A 21,031-nucleotide genomic window follows, 5' to 3' on the forward strand; every position below is an offset into this window, starting at 1 on the left:
TTCCCATTGAATTTTCCTTGGCATAGTTAGAGCAGTGCACAGTACGACAGGATCACAGAATGTTCCTCTTGCAGGATGTGGGAAGATAGGGAGACCTCCAGTGTCCCTGATGACTACATCTACATGAGGTACATCCAGCTGCAGTTCCCTTCCGACTGTGTTAAGGAACAAGAGCTGGAGCTGCACGAACTCCAGATCATTTGTGAGGCTGATGGAATGATCATTAGGTGCTACAGGTAACTGGGTGACGGTCAGGAGAGGTAAAGGAGATAGACGGCCAGGGCAGCATTACCCTGTGGCCATTACCCTCAGTAATAGGTGTACAATTTTGGATGCCGTTGGAGGGATGAACTTATAGGTCCCTGGCATGGAGTCTGGCTCTGTGGCTCAGAAGGGAAGTGGGGAGAAGAGGTGAGCTGTAGTGATAAGGGATTCAGTGATTAGGGGACGAGACAGGAGGTTCTATGAATGCAAATGAGATTCTGGATGGTATGTGGCTTCCCAGATGCCAAGGTCAGGGATATCTTGGATTGAGTCCACTGCATTATTAAATGGGAGGGTGAGCAACCACAGATCGTGCTCTACATCAGTTACAATAACCTAGGTAGGAAGGGTGACAGTGTCTTGCAAAGTGAGCTCAGGGAATGAGGTGGGCCTTTAAGGACAAGGCTTCCAGAGTTGTGATCTCAGGATTGCTACCCATGCCACGTGTTAGTGAGGCAGAAATAGAGAGATCATATAGATTAACATGGCTAAGTACATGGTGCAAGGGGGAGGGCTTCATATCTTTGGATCATTGGACTCTCTTCCAATGAAGATGGGATTTGTACATAAGGGATGGTTTGCACCTGAACTGGATGTTGACTAATATCCTTGTGGGAACTTTTGTTAGTGCTGCATAGTGGTGGTGGGGGGGGGGGGGGTTAAACTAGATATTCAAAGGGATGAATTCCAGACAGACTATGGAGTGGTTGTGGGGAAAAAAAATTGTTAAGTCGTTAAGTCTACATACAAAGTCAGATATTGAAAGGCTGAGCATGGTGGGGCTAATGTTCTGAGTTGTGAATATTTCGATGTAAGGATTATTGTAGGAAGGTGCATGAACTTAGAGCATGGATCAACATGTGGAATGATGACACTGTAGCAATCAGTGATACTTGGTTTCGGGGGGCAAGACTGGCAGCTCAGTGTTGTGGGATTCTGTTGCTACAGACATGATAGAGTGGGAGGGATTAAAGGGTGAGGGGTGGCATTACTCTTCAGGGAAAATATCAGTCTGAAGAGTTTAAGGAATAAGAAAGGGATTACCACATTAATGGGATTATATTATAGACCAGTGGGATTTAGAGGAGCAAATTTGTAGAGAGGTCGCAGACTATTGCAAGATACATGAAGTTGTGATTTTAACTTTCCCAAGAGTGCAGGAGAATGAGGGGATATTTGATAGAGGTATACAAATTTATTAGGGATATAGATAGGGTAAATGCAAGCAGGCTTTTTTCTACAGAGGTTGTGTGAGACTTGAACTAGAGGTCATAGGTTAAGGGCAAAAGAAGAAATGTTTAAGGGGAACATGAGGGGGAACTTCTTCACACAGAGGTTGGTGGGATTGTGGAATGAGCTGCTAGTGGAAGTGGTGATGTGGGATCATTTTCAACATTTAAGAGACATTTGGTCAGGTATATGGATGGGATGGGTATGGAGGGCTTTGGTTTGGGTGCAAGTCAATGGAACTAGGCAGATTAGGTTTGGTATGGACGATATTTCTGTACTGTAGTGTTCTATGACTCTGACTCTGTAATATGTGCCTAAATATTGAGATTGAGCCTACAGCACCCAGGAAGTCAACACATAGAAACAAATGAAACAGTAAGGGTCACCAGTGTCAGAGTGAATCACTGAGGGTGTGAACCTTGGTTACTAAGGGTCAGAATGAATTTGTCTCTGCCACCAATTGTCACTATATGTCACCAAATATTTCCAGCATGAACCACCAATAGAGTCAGAATAGGTCTTAGAATGGATTACTGACCAAGTAACCCTGGACTCCAAAGGGTCACAGTCTATCAACAATAACATCAAGGTTGAGATGGACAAAATGACTCATTAAGGTGTCTTCCATGGCCTACTCTTCTGTCCTATCAGGTTCCTTCTTCCCTGACCCTTTACCTTTCTTACACACCTGGCTTCACCTATCACCTTCAAGCTTGTCCTCCTTTCCTGCCTCCCCCTTCTTATTCTGGTGTCTTCCTCTCTTCCTTTCCAGTCCTGATGAAGGGTCTCAGCCTGAATGTCAACTGTTAGTTCATTTTCATAGATGCTCCCTGACCTGCTGAGTTCCTTCAGCATTTTTTTGTGTGTTGCACTGGATTTCCAATATTTACATAATCTTTTCTGTTTATCTTTAAGGAGTTTACGTGAAAATGAAGTTGATCACAGGAGTACTCCTCTCCATTCCAAATGTATTGCTTCATATTTCCCTGGTTTGATTTGCTACTTCTCACACAGCCAATTGTTGTCACACCTTAATCACGGCTCCTTTTCGAGGAGGATATCACAAATGGATGGGGATCTGTCAAAGACCCTGTCCTAGAGCTATCCTCAAACTCTGGTTCTTTGCATCTGTTCTTCCATAACCCATGCATAAGGCCTAAAAGACGAGCGCACCTTTGGGTTCCAAGGCTTTGCGGCACTGGGGATGAGCCGATTCTATGCCGGTGCCACCAACTGACGTGTCACTGAAGAAAATGGAACATGGGGAATAACGGTTCAGCTATCGGCGAATCGCGCATTATCTCCCCTTCTCTTGCTGATAGGGGAGAGTTCGCTGCTGATTCTTGAATCAGTGAACTTGGGGAAAAAATGATGAGGCAGACTTTAACACTGTAAATTAGCGAGTTACGTCTCTCCTTTCACTGTGAAAGGGTGACAGCTGTCTGTCCCTTTATAAAGGAGAGAGAAAGCTTGTGGTATGTAACGATCAGTTTTTGTTGTACTACAGATCATGGTCTTTCTTGGGAGCTTTGCTAGTGCTTGCTTGGTGGGTGGAGGGTGCTGATGTAGTAAGTGGGCAGGGGGAGGGTCTTTGCTTTGCTAGTGCTTGCTTGGTGGGTGGAGGGTGCTGATGTAGTAAGTGGGGAGGGGGAGGGTCTGTAGTAAGTGGGCAGGGGGAGGGTCTTTGCTTTGCTAGTGCTTGCTTGGTGGGTGGAGGGTGCTGATGTAGTAAGTGGGCAGGGGGAGGGTCTTTGCTTTGCTAGTGCTTGCTTGGTGGGTGGAGGGTGCTGATGTAGTAAGTGGGGAGGGGGAGGGTCTGTAGTAAGTGGGCAGGGGGAGGGTCTTTGCTTTGCTAGTGCTTGCTTGGTGGGTGGAGGGTGCTGATGTAGTAAGTGGGCAGGGGGAGGGTCTTTGCTTTGCTAGTGCTTGCTTGGTGGGTGGAGGGTGCTGATGTAGTAAGTGGGGAGGGGGAGGGTCTGTAGTAAGTGGGCAGGGGGAGGGTCTTTACTTTGCTGGTGCTTGCTTGGTGGGTGGAGGGTGCTGATGTGTTTTTTGCTGTAGTAAGTGGGGAGGGGGAGGGTCTGTAGTAAGTGGGCAGGGGGAGGGTCTTTGCTTTGCTAGTGCTTGCTTGGTGGGTGGAGGGTGCTGATGTAGTAAGTGGGCAGGGGGAGGGTCTGTAGTAAGTGGGCAGGGGGAGGGTCTTTGCTTTGCTAGTGCTTGCTTGGTGGGTGGAGGGTGCTGATGTAGTAAGTGGGGAGGGGGAGGGTCTGTAGTAAGTGGGCAGGGGGAGGGTCTTTGCTTTGCTAGTGCTTGCTTGGTGGGTAGAGGGTGCTGATGTAGTAAGTGGGCAGGGGGAGGGTCTTTGCTTTGCTAGTGCTTGCTTGGTGGGTGGAGGGTGCTGATGTAGTAAGTGGGGAGGGGGAGGGTCTGTAGTAAGTGGGCAGGGGGAGGGTCTTTACTTTGCTGGTGCTTGCTTGGTGGGTGGAGGGTGCTGATGTGTTTTTTGCTGTAGTAAGTGGGGAGGGGGAGGGTCTGTAGTAAGTGGGCAGGGGGAGGGTCTTTGCTTTGCTAGTGCTTGCTTGGTGGGTGGAGGGTGCTGATGTAGTAAGTGGGCAGGGGGAGGGTCTGTAGTAAGTGGGCAGGGGGAGGGTCTTTGCTTTGCTAGTGCTTGCTTGGTGGGTGGAGGGTGCTGATGTAGTAAGTGGGGAGGGGGAGGGTCTGTAGTAAGTGGGCAGGGGGAGGGTCTTTGCTTTGCTAGTGCTTGCTTGGTGGGTGGAGGGTGCTGATGTAGTAAGTGGGCAGGGGGAGGGTCTTTGCTTTGCTAGTGCTTGCTTGGTGGGTGGAGGGTGCTGATGTAGTAAGTGGGCAGGGGGAGGGTCTTTGCTTTGCTAGTGCTTGCTTGGTGGGTGGAGGGTGCTGATGTAGTAAGTGGGGAGGGGGAGGGTCTGTAGTAAGTGGGCAGGGGGAGGGTCTTTACTTTGCTGGTGCTTGCTTGGTGGGTGGAGGGTGCTGATGTGTTTTTTGCTGTAGTAAGTGGGGAGGGGGAGGGTCTGTAGTAAGTGGGCAGGGGGAGGGTCTTTGCTTTGCTAGTGCTTGCTTGGTGGGTGGAGGGTGCTGATGTAGTAAGTGGGCAGGGGGAGGGTCTGTAGTAAGTGGGCAGGGGGAGGGTCTTTGCTTTGCTAGTGCTTGCTTGGTGGGTGGAGGGTGCTGATGTAGTAAGTGGGGAGGGGGAGGGTCTGTAGTAAGTGGGCAGGGGGAGGGTCTTTACTTTGCTGGTGCTTGCTTGGTGGGTGGAGGGTGCTGATGTGTTTTTTGCTGTAGTAAGTGGGGAGGGGGAGGGTCTGTAGTAAGTGGGCAGGGGGAGGGTCTTTGCTTTGCTAGTGCTTGCTTGGTGGGTGGAGGGTGCTGATGTAGTAAGTGGGCAGGGGGAGGGTCTGTAGTAAGTGGGCAGGGGGAGGGTCTTTGCTTTGCTAGTGCATGCTTGGTGGGTGGAGGGTGCTGATGTAGTAAGTGGGGAGGGGGAGGGTCTGTAGTAAGTGGGCAGGGGGAGGGTCTTTGCTTTGCTAGTGCTTGCTTGGTGGGTGGAGGGTGCTGATGTAGTAAGTGGGCAGGGGGAGGGTCTTTGCTTTGCTAGTGCTTGCTTGGTGGGTGGAGGGTGCTGATGTAGTAAGTGGGGAGGGGGAGGGTCTGTAGTAAGTGGGCAGGGGGAGGGTCTTTGCTTTGCTGGTGCTTGCTTGGTGGGTGGAGGGTGCTGATGTGTTTTTTGCTGTAGTAAGTGGGGAGGGGGAGGGTCTTTGCTTTGCTGGTGCTTGTGCTTGGGAGGAGGAGTAGGTTGGCTTTGGGATTCTGTTGTTTTTACTGTCATTTGTTCTTTGAGGTACTCTTTTGTTTTCGTAGATGTCTGCAAAGAAGAATAATTTCAGGTTGTGTATTGTATACACTCTCTGACATTAAATTGAACTATTGAAAAAGAGGCCCAGCATGGGGATGAACAGAACCAATCAGCAGTCTTTCAGATATAAAAACTTCCAATCTTGAGTCAAACATAGATCCATCTTGGCACTTCCCTGGGATCCAATTCTCTTTAACATTTATAATCAGTATTCCATGTGGGTCTGTGTCTAGTGTTAAAACTGATACAAACTATATCAAATATGCTACTTTCATCAATGTTCCATGTTAACTTACCAAATATTTAATCAACATTATCAGCTGTCTCAAAAATCCTTGCAAAGCCTCGTAGCTGGCTGTCTTGGAAAAGAGAGTGACATTGGCCTTCCTTATGAGACACTTGATGACAAATCTGGAGATGTTGCAAACGTTTAGATATAAAGTATGCTGTCATATTCACACAGCATTAACACAGGCCCTTTGGCACCAGTATGTCTAGGTTGGCTAGCAAGTACCTATCAATATAACTCCACTTCCTAACACTTAGCTCTTAGCCTTCTGCTATTTCACGTGCTTATCTAAATCCTTCTTAAGTGTTTGAAAACACCTACCTTTACAAATCCACAGGCACGAGTTCAACCACACTCTGGGTGAACTTTTCTTTTCTCAAATTGCTCTGAGTATTTTACCATTTATCTTAATCATCTTCTCAGAAACACCTCTGCTATGGGGAGAAAGAAACAAAATGCTAAAGGAACTCAGCTGGTTAGGAAGCACCTCCGGAGGCAAAGGAATAGTTGATATTTGAGGTCGAGACCAGGAGAAGAATGTGGGGAGTTTAAGAGGGGAGGCAGGAAGTGGCAAGGAAAAGGCAGATTATGGTGAGCAGGGCATGATGGGCAGATTGAGCCAGGTGGGGGAGAGGAGACAGTGACAGAGGCTGTCTTCCCTTCCCTACCTGTCAACAGTGGGACAACAAAGGGCTTCATCACCTAGTAGTAGTAGTAGTAGTTTCTTGAAGTCCAAGGAAGACGGATGTGTTGTGCAGTCAACATCTGTGGGCACGCATATGACTTCTGAGGCCGAAGTCCGAAGCGCAGATACGGCTGCAGATGGGGCAAGGAGCACCGCCTGTTGGGCCAGGAGTAGACACCTTCCTGTGCCTTTCTTGACTCGCCTTGAGGCACTGCATGCGCCAGTTGGCTTCAAGTTGTTTGCTGCCTTGGAGCATAGATTGCGCCACTTGGACCGATCAGCAGCAGTGTGTTCGCGACTGCATCACCTATAGTAGAGGGAAAGCCACATTTCCTGAAAAAGGAGAACATGTGCGCAAAGAGACGGTGGGGGGGGGGGGGCGGGGAAATCGAAGGTCGGTGTCCTGACAGGAGATTGGTGTGTCGTGGGAGTTGGAAAATCTAAGGCTGTGTTGCCCGGAGACCTGAGATCTTTGGTACCAACTCTCCAGGAACAGAGCTCAGAAAAAGCAATGCGACAGACTTTTAACATTATAAACCAGCGAGTTGCTTGTTATGTCCCCTCTTTCGCCTCAACAGGCTTACAGGTGAAGTGTCGCCTCATCTGGAAGGACATTTTGGGGCCCTGAATGGTAGTGAGAGAAGGGGTCTAGGGACAGATGTGGCACTTGTTCCGCTTGCAAGGATAAGTACCAGGAGGGAGATCAGTGAGGAGGGTAGAATGGACAAAGGAATTGCACATGGAGTGATCCCTGTGGAAAATGGAAAGTGGGGGGAGGGAAAGATGTGCTTGATGGTGGGATCCCACTGGAGATGGTGGAAGTTATGGACAATTATGTGTTGGATGCGGAGGCTGGTGAAGGCAAGTGGAACCCTATTCCTGGTGTGGTGGCAGGTGGATGACTGAGGGCAGACTTCCCTTATTTCTACCTTCCTTCCTCACAGGTATACAATCTCTATTGAAATGACTAGGTTCACAGATCCAGCACTAGGTTTAAACTGCACAGCATCCAACAGCAGAGTCCTCAGTATTATTGTTGGGAAATCAAAAGGATCATGTTCCATTGCTAAACTCCACATGGAATCTAATGGCAGAGCACATCTGGAGAAATGTTAGATCCCAGTAAGTAAGTTTGTTACTTATGTATCTGCACAGGAGAGCTGAAATTGTATCATTTACAGGATTATATAGAAATATGCAGTTCTAGCTGTATTAAATTAATAAATTTTGCATTTGATTTTAAGTGTAGAGCTTATTGTTTCAAATATGAGAGTGGAAAATTAGCAATCTGTATAGAAGAATAAGGGAATTGTAGGTAATGATTTGTTTGCATTGGCATGGTACGAGGATAGATTAGACGGTTATGAGTTCTGATCTTTTATGTAGTTCCAACCTTAAGGACTGAGTACAGTTTTGGATAGTACAAGAAATCTATAAAAGTAGTAGGAAAATGCAACTTCAATTTAGTGAGATATCTCAGTAGAATAAGAGATTATAGAGAAGAATGTTGAGAAACAAGGTGGTCTTCACTACAGTTCTGATTAGGTAATAGGGTCTTTAAAGGTCATGATAAAATATTTAGTGATAGATAAATATTGGGCTCTTAGAGGCAAAAGAGGAATGAAGAAATGATTGGGGTAATAAATAGATTTCTGTATTTGTCTTCACTGTGAAAGATAAAGTATTGAGGAACTCTTAGGATCCAGTGGATCTAACATTACTAGATTTTCAAAGATATTTAATAATGGTAGTAAATGAAAAATTGTGGGTTCATGGGATTGGGGTAACTATTTGAAATTGAGTCATAAGATGCTACAGATGATGGAATCTTGAGTTACACACAAAAAGCTAGCAGAAGTCAGCAGATCAGGCTCCATCAATAGAGGAATATGCACAAACGTTTTGGGTTAAGACCCTTCATTTGAATTGTAAGGAAGATGGGAGATAGCCTATATACAAAGATAAGAGGGAAGGGGTGGGGCAAAAGCAGCAAGTGAGAGAGATCTAGGTGAAGAGGGTGATGGATATATCAGGGAGAGGAGAAAGGAAGTGACTGCCTTTTGCCACTATTTAAAAATATGGAATAACTAATTTAAAAAAGGAATAAGGCATCTTTTTTGAGCCTTGTGAATCTTTGGAATACTTCCCTGAAGAGCACTGCAAATTAAATCTTTGAATATTTTTAAAAGCAGAGATAGTTTTATTGGTAAGCTTGGGGGTCAAAAAGTTACTGCAAGTGCATAAGAAAGCAGAGAATTTCGTTGCACCTGAGCATTCAAGCACTTGAGCATATACCAATAAACTGAACTTTGACTGTGAGATTAAAATCAGATCAAACATAATTTTATTAAATGCTCAACAGGCTGGAGTAGCCTATTCTGCCCCTGCATCCTTGCATTAATTTATGGAAGCAAATCAGCATGTCAATGCAGTACTTCTGCTTCAATGTTGATTGTTATGTTAAATCTCTTTGAGGTCAAGTGTTGGTTTCAAGAAAATACTCTGAAGCAACACACAAAAAATACTGGAGTATCTCAGCAGTTCAGGTAGCATCTATGGAGGGAAATGAACAGTCGACTTTTCAGGTGGAGACCCTTCATCAGGATAAAAGATTGGTAAGCTTGAGGGTGAAAGGCTACTGCATGTATACAAGAAAGCAGAATTGCACCTATGTACACATGTACTTGTGTATAAGATTTCTTGCATCTGCAGCCTGTCCGTGTCTCCACTACAGTACTCTTCTTCTATAACTAGCACCTAAACATTCTGAATAGAAGTGATTTATATTTAATTAGAAATGTGGAAATGATTCACTTGACATATAAGTTGCAGAAGTACACCATACAGCAATTTCTATAGCACTAATTTGTAATAGATCGGATTTATTTACACTATATGAGGCTGAGATACAAACATTTGACCTCCTATAAGGGAAACAGAGCATTTACCATTGGAAAAATCTTAACTTTAACAAATGAATAATCTCGAGTATTGATAGACCAACTTCTAGTGTTTTTGATACACAATATAACCTGATTGAATGTTTTTGGTTGAATAAGGTAAGATGGGTGATAGCAATGTGATAGATCTTATATGCAATGTTTGTATGACAAATACAATCATTGCTTATTCTATAACAACTAAAGGATCCAGCATTTTTCTGTAATTCAAGCTTGCTGATAATCAGAATGACCCAAGATATTTGCATGTTTTCATTCTTTACTTGGTTTATCCACAAAGTAGTTTTTAACTTCCTTTGTAATCATAAATTATTCCAAAACTTCCAAATTGAACTATTGCAAATTATCCAGTAGCTCGAACTAAGTACACCTTTGCATAAGCACCTTTCTACATTTTTATGTTACACATACATGTAACATAAATATATAAAATATTACATACAGACATATTATGTACATTTCTTCTCTGGGATTTTTTTCTTTTAATATGTCTTGCATTGATAAAACAGCTTTAAAATGCTTTAAAACAGCTGTAAAAATGAATATATTTCCTAGATTGCAATATTTATTTCAAACTTTACCAATACAATTACCTCAGAAGTTTTTTCAAGAACTGAATAAATATGTAAGGAAATTTCTTTGGAAAGATGTCAAGAATATCATTGGAAAAATTGACATGTACATTTGATTTAGGAGGGTTACAACTTCCAAATTTTAAGAATTATTATAAAGCAAATCAACTTAGATTTATTGCATCTTTTTTTGATGAAGAAAAACCAGCATAGATTAGAATAGAATTAGATAAGATAGGAGAAAATATACCAGAAGATTTTATATATAAATGGGAATCCAAATGGATACGGGGAAAAAAAGAATCTCCTATATCAAGACACTTGATTGATTTATGGAATAAGGTAAATATGGACGATGAGATAAAGAAATCTTTATTAGCAAAAAGAACTTTAATTCAAAATAGGCTTATTCCTTTTACAATGGACAATAAACTTTTACATAATTGGTTTCAAAAGGGGATTAAATATATAGGTGATTGTTTTGAAGGAGGTATATTGATGTCGTTTGATCAATTAAAAAATAAATATAAAATATCAAATAACACTCTTTACTGTTATTTTCAATTAAAAGCCTATTTACGAGAAAAGTTGGGACAAACAATGTTGATGCCAAAACCTAGTGAGAGAAATATTAATTCAGAAAGGAAAAATTAAAAAATTTATATCTTGTATGTATAATTTGATTCAAAAGCAGACAATTAAATTAGGAATTCATAAATCAAGACAAAAATGGGAATCTGATCTGAATGTTAAAATTGATGGAAAAACGGGTCAAGATTATGTTCTGATAGTATGAAAAATACAATAAATGTTTGACTTAGATTAATACAATATAATTTTTTACATCAATTATATATAACACCACAGAAAATAAATAGATTAAATTCAAATATGTCTGACCAATGTTTTCGATGTAATCAAGAAATTGGTACTTTTTTACATTCTACTTGGTCTTGTTTTAAAATTCAATCATTTTGGATAAATTTAAGACTTTTATTGGAACAAATTATTGGAGTACAACTCCCACATAGTCCACTATTAGGAGATATTGAAGGGACAATAACAAAATTTAAATTGAATAAGTATCAGAAAAAATTTATAAAAATTGCATTGGCAGTAGCCAAAAAAGTTATCGCAGTTACTTGGAAATCTGATTTATATTTAACTATGGATCGTTGGAATAATGAAATACATAGTTGTATTCCATTTGAAAAAATTACGTATAATCTAAGAAATGAATATGATATATTTTTGAAAATTTGGTTCCCATACTTACAAAAATAGGATTAAATACATAGGTCCTTTGAAGATAAAATTATAGTAATTGGGGAAAGTAAAAATAAATATCAAAATTATTTTGAACTCCATGGAGCATGTGGGGATCCTCTGATATCCAGGCAATCTTTCTCTTCTTTCCTTTTGTTTTCTTTCTTTAGATAAGGGTTAAGGGGGGGAGGGTTAATATTATTTTTCTTACTATTTTATTATCACATTTATTCTTTGTAATTTCTAAAATTTAATAAATAAATAATATTTAAAAGCTAAAACAGCTTTAAGAAATTTCTTAGCCAGATTTTGCAACGGAGATAATACAGTAAAAGTGGAACCAGATTATTATTTTTAAAAATTTATTGTTCCAAACTAGGGGTTCCCAACCTGAGGTTGATGGATCCCTTGCTTCATGGTATTGATCCATTGCATAAAAAAGGTTGGGAACCCCAATTATAAATTGTAACTTATTGTAGCTCTCTTGTTTGGATCTGATTTCTTATCTATGTAATGGATTACTGTTTACAAGATTAAGATTTGAGACTTTTGAATGCCACTTGGAATACAAGCATAACATAAAATATGAGCGGTCTGTTACATATGGTTGGGGAGGGAAATTGGCTATGTTGCAGAAAATTATATATATTCATAAGTTTGGGAAAGCACAAATTTTGTAGGCACAGCGTTAAACATGAAAATTGGAAACTTATTTAAGAATTCTGTCATTTGCACTTCAACATAGGTTGAACAAATTCACTATTTTTTGTTAAATCATTCTATATTTAAGAAGCCAGGGTTAAGAAATAATCATGGGCCATTTAAAAAAAAATTGGATGCTAGGACAGTTTTAACATGTTTAAAGAAGATTCCAACCCTCATTGACTGATGAAAGTATAATCTGAAATGGTCATATCTAAGGTACTATGTTCACATGTGTACTACAAATCTGAGGTACAAAACTACAACTCAAATTTTCCTACTGCTTGTACAAAATGTTGCTGAGACTTCACTGAACTTTCTGGACATTGTAGCTATTGTGGAGGAAGAAGTATGGGAAGTAACATTACACTTTATCACAGGTTTAGAAATAAAACCCAGGCGCATTAACAGTACATGTTACTATTATATTTAATCACAAAGGGCAAATTTATTAAATGGTGTGCAAGAAAGCCAAGTCATTAAACAAATGACAGGCTAAACAACTGATGAAACCTTTCTGTTCCGGCAAAAGACTCATTTTGATTTTTGTTCAATATCTGCAAATAGTTGATGTACGAATGTCCAGGATGGAAGCAAGATTTGAATTATAATCCATTATAACAGAATCTTAAACATGACGATTCATTGAGTCAACTGTATCTACTAAAATGTGGGAACAAGAGAGGTCTTGATATTTAACAATGCAAAAAGATTGCAACCTAACAAATTCTTGTTTGATGCTTGATTTTCATATTTTGCTGATCACTAAACTAATAGCAATTTATCCATTTTAAGCTAAGAATTGAACATTCTTTAAAGGTGCCACTTAATATAAGAAAAATGATGATGAAGCTTGCTGATCTTAGAAATAATAGTAATATGAGCATACTTTTCATGGAAATTGTGAATTTCTATGTATGCTATTCACTTTCTGGTGAACCAATAAACTCTTCATCTGATCTTTCATCTTCATCGCTGTCTTCATTATCGCTATCTTCACTGTCATCTTCATCACTGCTGTCACTTTCAGTACTGTCTTCTACATCATTTTGACCAGTTGATGCAGCTTCATCTAAATGCAAGTTGTTAATTCAATAATATTTATTCAATTATATTTAATCAAAGACAAATTTACTGTAGATTCAGTCTTTAAATGCAATAGTACCAGAAGGGTAAAGAATAGTCTGAATTATAACTCATCCATTAGTGTGGATAGAATGAGGTAATAGAGGTCATTGAGAACTTAATTTACAATTAATCATGTGGAACAAATTTGGAACAATTACAAGGTGAATGAATACATAATTAGCATCAAAGGTAAGGAACAGAGTCAAGTAATTGAGATGAGGTATTACTATAGAGTCCATACTTCATATCCCAAGCTATAAAATGGAAAAGCAGATTCACTAGGATATTGTGAGGGATGAAAAACTATTTCCACTGGAATAGAATGTATAAAGGGTAATCCGATCAATGTCTTCAAGGTCATGAAAAGACTGCAAAATGAGTAGTGGTACATTCTGCCTGTTTCTCAACAATGTGATATTGGAAAGAGCACACGTTAATATGATAAACATTAATGGTGAGATTAAAAATGTCACAAGAAATAGCTAGAATTTAGGACTCTATACCATAGACAATTTTTAAGGCTGAGTCCACAAATTGTCTAGTAAGTGAATTAAAGGGCATGAGAAATAGAAACAGATGAAACAAAATATGAGTCATAGTGAAGTACAGCACAGAAACTGGCCATTCAGCCCATCTAGTCCATACTAAAACCATTTAAAGTACCTAATCCTATTGATCTGCACTAGGACTATAGCCCTCCATACCCGTATTATCCACGCATCTATCCAAACTTCCATTAAACATTGAAATCAAGCTCGTATACAATACTTGGCTGGCAGCTCATTCCACACTCTCATGGCCCTCTGAGTGAAGAAGCTTCCCCTCTCGTTCCCCTTAAATTTTTCAGCTTTCACCTTTAACCCTTGATCTCTGGTTATAGTCCCACATATTGGCTGCATCTTGATGAGTAAGATGTCCAGTTCCTTACCGTGATACAGAATCAGAATCATGTTTATTGTCTCTGTCTTACATGATATGAAAGTTGCTGTTTTGCAATAATACAGTGAAAAGACATAAAATTATGAATTACAAAATAAAGAGTGCAAAATATTGAAATGAGATTTGCAATGTGGGAGTAAACTGAGAGGTACTGACCACCATTCAATTTTAACAGCAGTGTCCCATTTAAACAAAGGTTGGAGAGTCTACTCTCTAGACAGCAGGAAGAAGCAATGAAACAGATTCAGTAAGATGTATATGAAGACTTTCAGGAACAGAGTGTGGATGTTAGTGAGAGAATGGGCCTGGAACATTGTTAGGGTGATAGAAGATTAATGAGGGTTTCTGTCATGTCCAAGAGAAGAAGGAAACACCCAGGAGGTTCTTGAGAGGTTTGGTGGATATAGCTTTCCAACTTAAGACTTTTGAAAATATGGTTCTTCCAACATATTTCAGTGCATAGGGCAGAAATTACATCATACCCCACAAAATTATGTGGCAGTGGAATGATGATGCACAAACATCAAAAGTAAATAATTCTGCGTTGCTAGTGAGTCATCCAAGATTCGTCAAATAATCAATGTTTTTTGTGGGAGGTGACTGAATGTACTAAAACTATTATTATAAATCAGAGTAGAAAATCAGGCTGTTTCCATAATAAGTGATCAGTTAACAATGTCAGTTTTAGATCTGAGCAAAAAATAATACCTTGAGAAGCTATGTATATGCTAAGGTGTTATCCATGGTTTAACACAAAAAAAATCAGTCATATAATGTCACACTAATGATAAGAATAAAATCCAGTGGACTAAGGTGTTAGCAAAATGCTTCATGCTCAGATTAGGCAAAGGTTAGATGAAATATCCTCCACAATCAACTACTAACAATGTTTGTAGTGAGATGCTGAAGATGTTCTATTGGTCAGTTGTGGAGAGTGCCCTCTTCTTTGTGGTGGCGTGCTGGGGAGACAGCATTAAGAAGAGGGACGCCTCATGTCTTAATAAGCTGGTAGGGAAGGTGGGCTCTGCTGTGAGCACAGAACTGGAGAATATGACATCGGTGGCAGAGCGGAGGGCGCTGAGTAGGCTACGGTCAGTCATGGAAAACCCTGAACATCCTCTGCACAGCACCATCCAGAGACAGAGAAGCAGCTTCAGCGGCAGGTTGCTGTCAATGCAATGCTCCTCAGACAGGATGAAGAGATCATTACTCCCCAACGCCATTCGGCTCTACAATTCAACCACCAGGGACAAGACATGTTAAGTGCCAGGGACTGAGCTTAAGTTACCACTCAATGCACTTTAGTAAATTATTTAAGAACTTTTTAAAAGCTATTTATTAATGCTTTTTGGGAGGGTGATTTTAGATGCATATCATATTTATGCTGTTAAATATTGTATGTAATTAGTTTTGCTACAATAAGTGTATAGGACACTGGAAAAATGTTGAATTTCCCCTTGGGGATGAATAAAGTATCTATCTATCTAACGAGTTGAGTTTACATTGCTTCTGAGATCAGATGAGATCAGGAATTTCCAATTTAGTACCAAACGCTGTACATAATTTTCGAATTTCCTTTGAGTTTACCAATAAAGACATTGTTGCCGAGTTAAGTGGGGAGTAAAAGTTGATGACAGATTTTAGCATGTTAGGAAAGCAAGAGAAGAGAGCAGTTGAATTCTGAAGAAAATAATAGTTTCAGATAATATTTTAATGGGAAGTGAGTGGAAGAAGTTAAGTGAAATATAAACATTGAAATATTTTCAAAATAAATTGTTCTTTCAAAGATTGCTGTTGGTAAGTGCAAGCCTCAGAAGATTTTATCAGGATAAGGTAAAATTGGGAGTGAGTTTTCTGTCATGATCAAAGGAGTTAAAAGACTTCTTGAGGAGCATTGTGGGCACATTTTCCTAACTTGGAATTTAAACAGTTAATTCAAAAACAAAATCATGGTCTCTTCGCTGCTTTGCATTTTCTTGGAGTAAGTGCATTGCCGCTGAAGTGATAGGTTGGAACAAACTGGAACTCCTTTTGGCAAATGCTGTTGTTGAGCATCTGTATCATGAGGAGTGACTGCCTGATCCCCAAAAGCTGAAAAACGCATACACCTTTGTTGGTTTTAGGGATGAAATGAAAGATATTGACAAAAATAAATTACTACCTTCAGGAGCTTCTTTAAATAATTTATAAAATATACCAAATTTTTAATAGGGCCAATGTAATGGTTCTTGGATTAACCACAATGATGTCCCACATTTGCCTTTTGAGATCTTGGTAACCCCAGAATACACTGTGCTATTTAAAACTTGAGATATGGCAATCTCTGGGTTTCACAGACACTATGGAAGTCAAATTGTTTAAGTCCCGGACTGGATTCCATTGCAGATTTTCCAATTAAGTTTATAATTATAAGACATTAGAATGGTCATATTGGACAACTTTACTGAATTTGGAATTTCAAACAAACGCTGCAGATAGAAGCAAACAAAGCAGAAAAGCAACAGCTAAAAATAAAGAATATCAAATATTAAGATTTAGGAAGAAGAATAATACACAAAGAAAATTGTGTCAAAGCTGACATTATATTAAACTTCAAACTATAACTTGTTAACAGTTTAAAAAAGAAACAGTACAATTCAATAAGGAACATAAGAAATATAGGCTAAAACAGAATTTTTTACAATATCAGTAAAAAAATTTCTTAGTATGAGTGAAAGTACAATTAGAGGCAAAATAGTGAGGTATTGTTTCAGGAAAGCAGAAGTTAATAAAAGTATTTGACACATTTGAAAGGTAAATGTAAAAGATGGAATATTCAGTTTTTGAAAGATAAATGTGGAAGATGGCCTATTCAAGTTCACACACAGCAGAAAATTGGCCAAACATTGTGTAATTGTGTAAACTCTAAATAATATATTATGGAATCTATATGGAAACACTTGTGCTCTGAACAGAAAAGCCTACAAAAATAGTAGATATGGCCCAGTCCATCACAGGTAAACCCCGTCCAACCATTGAGTCGGGCTGTGGCAAGAAAGCAGCATCCATTATCAAGGACCCCCACCATCCAGACCATGCTCACTTCTTTCTGCTGCCATCAGGAAGAAGGTCTAGGAGCCTTAGGTCTCACACCAGCAGGTTCAGAAACAGTTATTATCCCTCAACCATCAGGCTCCTGAACCAGAGTGGATAATTTCACACACTTTCACACAGTTGCCTTGACAACTCAGGTTTTCAATATTATTTATGTATTTATTTACTATTATTTTTTTCTATCTTTGCATTTTGTTGTCTTTTACACATTGTTTTGTCCATTTTTCATCAACTTAACTGTGTTTCTTTATATTTACCGTGAATGCCCACAACAGAAAGAATCTCAGGGTAGTACATGGTGACATTATACATGGTGATAATAAATTTACTTTTAACTTTGAACAGGGATCTGTGCTCTCAATAATACTTGGTTGAATGAGTTTTCATGGTGGTGGTGTGGTCAGGAAGCAGTATGCTCTCTTCCTAAATGAAAAAAGCTTAATGTGATGCTATGGCCACACGTGCCTAAGTTCACTTTATTACTAAAACTGACCATGTGTGTCCTGAAAAGCTGACAATATTAAACACCTAAGAATGCCTCCAATGATACTATCTGTTAAAAGGTAATATTTTAGAATTAAATGTATATTTCTCGGCTGACAACTTTTGGAAATAACTTCTGAAATGCAATGTTTTGCTTAACGTTACAACATTATTATTGGTTCTACATCAGTAAAAGCTACAAAGTAAAACCATTTACTTTAAATAAGCCTTTACCTTGTGTATTGCCAGGGCTAATACTTTATGAAAAACTCCTGCCCTTTACCTACAATGTAGGAGTCCCAACACCCTAATGCAAAGCTGCCATTAACTGAGCCCATCTGGTCTCTGAACAAATTCAGGTGGCGATGTCCTTCTGCATTCAGTGGCTGATTATTCATATTTCTGTACAGAAATCATGTGTATTTCATTAAGTGTAGGTTGCTAGACAAAATATTATGCTGTTGTTGGCTTCCTGGAGCATAAGTTTTGAAAAATTTATTTACTTGAAAGTGTGGATGATGTCAGTAAAAAGATTAGTGGAAAACACCAATAAAGACTTCTTCTTTAAAAGGTTTTTATCCCACAACTGCCAGATTTCTGAGGGTGAATTTCCACAGATGGAATCAACTGTGTTTTACCCCATTAAATGCATTTTTAAACTGATCATAAAGCCATTTCTAAATTGAAACCATGGCTGATATTTCATAATAATTTTAAAACATCAGCTACATATTAATATTAAGCTACAATGTCTAAAGTGAATCCAAAATTTTATGGATTTGGAACAATAAGATGGCACAAAGTGCAGCTGAACCATATAAAAATTTTTACCACAGAACTTCTTTGGTCTAAGATTGTGCTGCCCTTCTACTGCAATTTCTTGTGGGTTCAGCAGGTTCTGTGGCAGAAGGCAGGAATTCTGCTTGGGGGCAGTTTAAGGTAATAGTTTAGGATGGAAGCGACATGGCATTTACCTCCTTGCTCCATTTTGATGTACTTTTCCAATTACTTGATTTGAAATAACATTTTACAGGAAAATCCAGGCTATGGACAATGATTTACTGGCTTCCTCAGATCACTTATCATGTTACAGCAGCGATCTCCATGCCTTGTGGGCCTTGACTCAGAGCTTTAGCTGTGATAATGTAATTCCAGCTGAATATTTGAGGTCTCCATTGTTCATCCAAGTCCATTGCTTTGCACTGATCTTTTTCCCCTTGTTGCTGTAGAACTCCCAACTAAGCATTACGGCTACCGCATAATCTCCAGTGTGTTAGACGTTGTCTATATTTCAGTTGTACTTTAGTCAAGAAAATGGGCAATACAGGGACAGCATAGTCTAATTTATTTTCCCCCAAGGAACTCCCCTGATCTTAAATCGCTTGAATTAGTAAGCAAATTGACCGAATGGTAAGAGAAAAAGAGCAGGGGTAATGGACATACCCAATTTGTCAGGATCTGACTAGCATGATACTACAAGTGTCCACAATTATCTCAAAGTTTATAACAACTTGGCAGATGGGCTAGAAAGCCACATATCCAGTTGTCAACAATATAAACCATTGTAAGAGTAAGAGCCTTCAATCCGAACAAAAGATTAATGTATTAACCAAATGAATAAAACTGTGGCAAACTTGAAGACAACATGGCAATAGAAATTACTGAGCTATAAAGAAGTTCAGAAAAGAAACAAAATGTTAGCATTTATAATGAAATACTGAGTACAAAGGAGTAGAAGTGATCTAACAGCTCTTTAAAGTTAAAACTGAACCATACCTACAGTTCTGGGCATTGCAGAAGAATGGCATCTGAATGCCACAGATTATGTTACGAAATTAGTTCAAATTTAAGGTTTTTTTTCTGAATTTATTGTTTATAGGTGATTCCATTGCATTTTCAGAAACTAATAAGAATTATAGGCTACATGCAGATACTTGATTTCGTCTAGTTGGGCTTCTCAGAACTGGGACCTGACTTTACAGGAGAGAAGTTAGAAAACACTTCTAGACTGAGTGACTTATCAAATCCAACTACTTCCTCTCTGTATACCGAGCGCTAACAATCAGCAATGCACAGGTCATAATTAATTGTTAATTGTAAGCTTTGGTTTCAAAATAAAAAAAACCCTTGGTTTTCAAAGTCCAATTAGGATGAGGAAAGATACTGTGAATATCTCTCTCAATTTAATGTGTTACCATTAATCGCTTGTTGTGGTGCTGATTAAGCAGTCATTTGGCAACCATAAATATATAAGCCAAGTCAAAGGTCAAAATCAAGCCTATTAAATCTCTTCTTTAATACTTTCATACTTATTCTCTATAAAATGGTGTTTAAGTTGACCCAAGATATTGCAGATAATGAATTGAATATCTGATGTCAATGGCAGATGCAATCTCAATAGCTCTCCACACACTTTAGAGCACCTGGACCACAAAAACACTTACATCAGGATTCTGTTCATCAACTATAGCTCAGCAATTAATACCATCATTCCCACAATCCTGATTGAGAAGTTGCAAAATGTGGGCCTCTGTACCTCCCTCTGCAATTGGATCCTCGACTTCCTAACCGGAAGACCACAATCTGTGCGGATTAGTGATAACATCTCTTCCTCACTGACGATCAACACTGGTACAGCTCAGGGGTGTGTGCTTAGCCCACTGCTCTACTCTCTGGGCATAGCTCAAGTACCATCTATTAAATTTGCTGAATGATACAACCATTGTTGGTAGAATCTCAGGTGGTGACGAGAGGGTGTACAGGAGTGAGATATGCCAACTAGTGGAGTGGTGCCACAGTAACAACCTGGCACTCAACGTCAGTAAGATGAAAGAGCTGATTGTGGACTTCAGGAAGGGTAAGACGAAGGAACACATACCAATCCTCATACAGGGATCAGAAGTGGAAAGTGTGAGCAGCTTTAAGCTCCTGGGTGTCAAGATCACTGAAGATCTAACCTGGTCCCAATATATCTTTGTAGTTATAAAGAAGTCAAGACAGCGGCTATACTTTATTAGGAGTTTGAAAAGATTTGGCATGTCATCTAATACACTCAAAAACTTCTATAGTTGTACCATGGAGAGCATTCCGACAGGCTGCATCACTGTCTGGTATGGAGGGGCTACTGCACAGGACCGAAAGAAGCTGCAGAAGGTTGTAAATCTAGTCAGCTCCATCTTGGATAATGGCCTACTAAGTACCCAGGACATCTTCAGGGAGCAGTGTCTCAGAAAGGCAGTGTCCATTATTATGGTCCTCCAACACCCAGGGCATGCCCTTTCTTCACTGTTACCAACAGGTAGGAGATAACAGAAGCCCGAAGGCACACACTCAGCGATTCAGGAACAGCTTCTTCCCCTCTGCCATCCAATTTCTACATGGTAATTGAAACTTTGGACACTACCTCACATTTTAAAAAATATACAGTATTTCTGCTTTTGCACTTTTAAAAATCTATTCAATATACCTAATTGATTTACTTGTTTATTTATTTATTTTATTTATTATTTTTTAAAATTTATTTATTAT

The 21,031-nt window shown here is 39.6% G+C and overlaps 1 protein-coding gene across 6 annotated transcripts in view; it reads right to left on the bottom strand.

Annotated features, from left to right (window-relative positions):
• Positions 1-9,209: 9,209 nt before the first annotated feature.
• The window catches only part of erich2 (glutamate-rich 2), a 105,077-nt gene continuing 93,255 nt past the window's right edge, over positions 9,210-21,031 (bottom strand). For all 6 annotated transcript variants that reach the window (XM_059966598.1, XM_059966599.1, XM_059966600.1 and 3 more), the window contains one exon: positions 9,210-12,932. In XM_059966598.1, the coding sequence (XP_059822581.1) occupies positions 12,781-12,932 (152 nt within the window). In that variant the 3' untranslated portion in view covers positions 9,210-12,780. The remainder of the gene's footprint in view (positions 12,933-21,031) is intronic.

This window comes from Hypanus sabinus, chromosome 4, assembly GCF_030144855.1.
Source record: "Hypanus sabinus isolate sHypSab1 chromosome 4, sHypSab1.hap1, whole genome shotgun sequence".
Lineage (NCBI taxonomy): Eukaryota > Metazoa > Chordata > Chondrichthyes > Myliobatiformes > Dasyatidae > Hypanus > Hypanus sabinus.